At 31.9% G+C, this 4,583-nt stretch overlaps 1 protein-coding gene across 1 annotated transcript; it reads left to right on the top strand.

The window, feature by feature from the left end:
- The first annotated feature begins 622 nt into the window (after positions 1 to 622).
- Positions 623 to 3,817, top strand: LOC145093121 (putative serine/threonine-protein kinase PBL7). Its single transcript, XM_079031171.1, has 6 exons — positions 623 to 1,463; positions 1,692 to 1,949; positions 2,040 to 2,212; positions 2,680 to 2,759; positions 2,846 to 2,993; positions 3,210 to 3,817. Exons 1-6 carry the CDS (start codon positions 905 to 907, stop codon positions 3,543 to 3,545), a joined length of 1,554 nt encoding a protein of 517 aa, XP_078887297.1. The 5' UTR covers positions 623 to 904; the 3' UTR covers positions 3,546 to 3,817.
- Positions 3,818 to 4,583: the final 766 nt, after the last annotated feature.

Below are 4,583 nucleotides of genomic sequence, written 5' to 3' on the forward strand. Positions count from 1 at the left end.
TTTTATTTAATCTAATGTTTTAAAATAATATATATATATATATATATATATATATATATATATATATATATATATATATATATATATATATATATATATGATGTTGAGTGGTAACATTTTCAATGTCTAGTAGGTTAGTGATGGATTAATTGAAGTGTCCAGATGTCAATACTTTTTCGATGGATAAATATCCAAAATTGCATTGAGCTTTGTCCTAAACTTAGCTATTAGGACTATATGGTCAACATAGACCATGATACCTCTTTGTGGGCCTATTAACAACTAAATAACTATGAAAAAGGTTATAAATAGTTAAGTAAATTTGAATTTATCTTAAAAGTCTAGTTTATCTACCACTATTTTTCTTTTTCAAAATTGTTTATATATCCAAATCAAATCCAAACCGACTTTCTAAAATATTATAAAACTAATTATTACAACTTCATATCATTATAAAAAACACATCCAACCATAATTGTACTTCTATAAACAAAATACCATTGACAAAAAATTTTACCAAAAAAATGATGTCTTTGTCTTTGTGTGGGTTCTTGTTTGTCTTGATAACCATTAACATAGAGAATCTCTCTTCAATGCTTCACACTTTTATTCTTCTTTCTTTAATATAATCCAATTCGTCTCTCTTTCTTTTACCTATCTCAAGGGACCATCTTTCTCTCTCTCTTCCACACACCTCCCAACTAATTCACTTAATTTAATCCATACACACACCACCTACATTATATTACATACATGTTCGTACCCACTCTATTTGATTCCATGAAATATATATTCTCTCCTCCATTTCCAAGCAAACAAGTTCATAGCTTTTTCCAACTTTCCCTCCCTTTTAGTTCCTTGATTTCTGTGTTGTGTGTCGCTATTAACTCAAGATCTATCTCAAATGGGTGTTTCCCAAATCGATTCACAACACCCACTTCCCGTTTCGTCATCTTTAGCCACAATCACCGCTTCCACCACCGCTAATTTTGAAGACGATGACGGAATTTACCGCTACAATGACGACGGCGACCGGAAATTCAAGAACTTTCTTCACAAAATGATTTGGGATTTTGGGTTTGTTTGTTTTTTCCCAACAGTTTCGAAGAAGAAAGATGAAATGAAGAAGAAAATGGCGAACAATTTGGAGCATAACAAGGCATGGCTTCTTGCTGAGTCCGGTGGGTGTGTTGCTGAGTTAGCAAATGCCGAACCTCACTCGGTTCACTCGTCGTTCAGATTCAGTCTCTGTTCGCAAGTCGAGCTTGAATCTATGAGCGTCAATTCGTCATCTGCTACAGTTTTAATGGTGAATTTGGACAATGGGTTAATGGAACCAAAATCCCAAGAACTTAAGTGGAGACGAATTGAATCTTTAGAGAGAAGTATTTCACCTGTTGCACATACCTTAGTTAGATTCAGCTATGGCGAAATCCTTTCAGCCACTCGCAATTTCTCTAAAGGTACTCGATTTCCCTAATTAGTAGACTTTTCAAACTCGACACCTTTGACTATTGACCAAATTTCAACAATTTCAACTCGAAAACTGTTGTAAATCACTAAATCCATATCGTTTTTCATTTCTTACAAAAACCCATTTCAATTTCGCATTTGAAACCCACTTGGTTTAATCGTAGAGTCTTATTTCTTTCAAATTTGGATCTAATTTGAACTAATTTGAATTGGGTTAGGGAGGGTTTTGGGAAGAGGTGCATTGAGCTACGTGTTCAAGGGCAGAATTGGAATTTTGAGGACAACTGTAGCAATCAAGAAACTAGACAAAGAAGATAAAGAAGCTCCAAAGGCGTTTTGTAGAGAACTTATGATCGCAAGTTCTCTTCATAACCCATTTATCGTTCCCCTCGTGGGTTTTTGCATCGATCCTGAAGAGGGTTTGTTTCTAATTTACAAATACGTTTCGGGTGGAAGCTTAGAACGATATCTTCGAGGTATAAATTGTTCAACCTTTGTAGTTCTTCTTGAATCTTGAATCGCGAAGGTTGGATTTTTACTAAATTACGAAAATACCCTTTTTGTAGAAACGAGAAAGGGTAAAAATGGCGGATCGAAACTTCCATGGTCGGTTAGGTATAAAGTTGCTAGAGGAGTTGCGGAGGCTGTGAGGTATTTGCATAATGGAACTGAAAGATGTGTTGTTCATAGAGATATCAAGCCTTCGAACATCCTTCTTTCTTCAAGAAAATCACCTAAGGTGAGGAGTAATTTGATTTAATGATTTATTATATGGATACGATTATATTTAAATGTTTAGGTATATTTTTTATTATGTTGACGAAGAGGGTATTTAGGTCTTTTTTCCTAAATGGGAAATCGACAATGAGTCCCAGTCCCACCTTTTTTGAGGGGGACAAAAAGCTGCAACTTTTGTCCTATTTTTTTTTAGTATTTTTTTTTCAACCGGACAAAAGCTATATATGTTTTGTCCCATTGATATAGTCTTTGTCTCACCTTTTGGTGTGAAAGACTCAGAGGTGGGACAAAAAGCTGTAAGGTTTGTACTGTTTGATGTCAGTACAAATCTTGTCCCAGTTGTTCTACTTATCTTTGTGAGACAAAAAACTGTACTTTTTTTCCTATAAATTTGAGTCTGAGCTTCAGTCTAATGCATGTCAACGCCCAAATATCATGTGTGGCCTTACAGTTTACTTGGTATTGCAGTTATGTGATTTCGGATTAGCTACGTGGACGTCTGCGCCCTCGGTTCCTTTTCTTTGCAAAACCGTGAAAGGGACATTCGGGTAAGTTCTTTTATCAAGATTTTGATAAAATTTTGCAAAATTGTTACTTTTAGTCGATTAAAATGACAAAAATTGTTTTTTTATAGGTATTTGGCTCCCGAATATTTTCAACACGGGAAAGTTTCTGATAAAACCGATGTTTATGCATTTGGAGTTGTTCTTTTGGAGTTGATAACGGGTCGTAAGCCGATTGAATCAAGAAGAGGAGTTGGAGAAGAGAACTTGGTTTTGTGGGTGAGTCATTGGCTCATTGCTAATAATTTCATTGTTATTTATTAATAATTTAGATTTTGTTTGATTTATTTATTTTTTGGCATATAATTCTCATTATTTTCACCTAAAAGATTCTTTCTAGGGTCAAATGCAAGAAAATAGCAACAACCTCCATTTATTTTTTTCTATTATAACAATTAATAGAGAAACTTATAAAATATACTTTAAATTTTGTAGGCGAAACCACTAATACAACAAGGATCCATAGAGAAACTACTCGATCCACGTGTCGAATTCACTCAAAAAAACATGGGCCAAATAACCCGAATGATAGAAGCAGCAGACGCATGTATAAACAATGAAGAATCAAAAAGACCAAATATTGACACAATCATATCTATCTTGAATGGAATCGAAGCAAATTTACCAAAAAGGACAAAACCCGGAAATAGTTTATCAGAAGGGCTCCCTCAAATTCGACAAACAAAGAATGAAATGAAGTCTCATTTAGCTTTGGCAATGCTTGGTGTTTCAGAGTTGGAAGATAGCCATGATCATTTATATTGTCGTTGATGGAAATATCGGTTTTTTGTTTGAATATAACCCAAGAGTACAGAAATTGAAGATTTTAAAAAGGATGAATGAGAGAGTTTGTATATAGATCTTGTAGTTGGAAAAAGAAAAGAAAAAAAAACTAATTTATATGTTTGCAAATGGAGATTATCATGGTCATATCATCATATGCCTTTATTTGAGAGGCTTGTTATGACATGGTTTTTTCATTGTTATTTTGTTGGGAAAAATTAATATGTTTGTTTGAATAATATCTTATCGATTAAGTTAAAGTTTTGGTTCATGTATCCAATGGAGAAGTTCATTTGACATATGCATATATTAATTTTGAAGGATTGTTTATCAAGGAATAAGGATAGATCTGTCAATAAAATATTGTTTAGTTTGCTAAATTGAAAATGATAATAAAAATATATATAATTATATATTATTCTAGTATGTAATTATGTATGTACGTTATTTTGCTATAAGATACAAGCTATCATTGTTTTTAGATTATTGATTATAGTTTTGGAAAACTATTGTTTTAGGTATATTGTAACGTTCAAGTAAAAGGTGTACTTTATATCATAAATATAGATAGTCATGTTATTTTAGTTTTTCTAAATTAAATACTTGAATTATTTGATTTTGAATGCTAATAAATAATATTAGGTGTTGTAAAAAGATATATCATCAAATATATTTTTTTGAATGGTAAGCCTAACATATTTTTAAATTAATTCTTAATTCAACCTCTATTTTAGAAAAAAACTTAAACAAGTTTTTAAGGAGAAAGACAACACCAGAGTTATAAGCCATTTGCTATCAAATAATTATTTGAATAGGTACTTTTACCTAAATGTTTATTATCGATATAGAACTAGATAGCACTTCACCAACTTGACCAACTGACCACATTTATAAGAGATAATAGATAATGCTTCTTGTATATTAAAATGTTCATCGATTTTTGTGGATCCATATTTAATAATAATAATATTTATAAAAAAAAAATGCTTCGTTGACATATTAGCTTAAATGTTTAATGTTTAAAAG

This window comes from Lactuca serriola, chromosome 3 (assembly GCF_051521515.1).
Source record: "Lactuca serriola cultivar US96UC23 chromosome 3, Lser_US96UC23_V15, whole genome shotgun sequence".
Lineage (NCBI taxonomy): Eukaryota > Viridiplantae > Streptophyta > Magnoliopsida > Asterales > Asteraceae > Lactuca > Lactuca serriola.

Excerpts from the sequence above, each read along its gene's own strand:
- LOC145093121 (XM_079031171.1), top strand. The coding sequence starts at position 905 with ATGGGTGTTTCCCAAATCGATTCACAACACCCACTTCCCGTTTCGTCA. Across the intron at positions 1,464-1,691 it reads CACTCGCAATTTCTCTAAAG|GGAGGGTTTTGGGAAGAGGT; the intron begins GTACTCGATTTC and ends GAATTGGGTTAG. Across the intron at positions 2,213-2,679 it reads CTTCAAGAAAATCACCTAAG|TTATGTGATTTCGGATTAGC; the intron begins GTGAGGAGTAAT and ends TTGGTATTGCAG.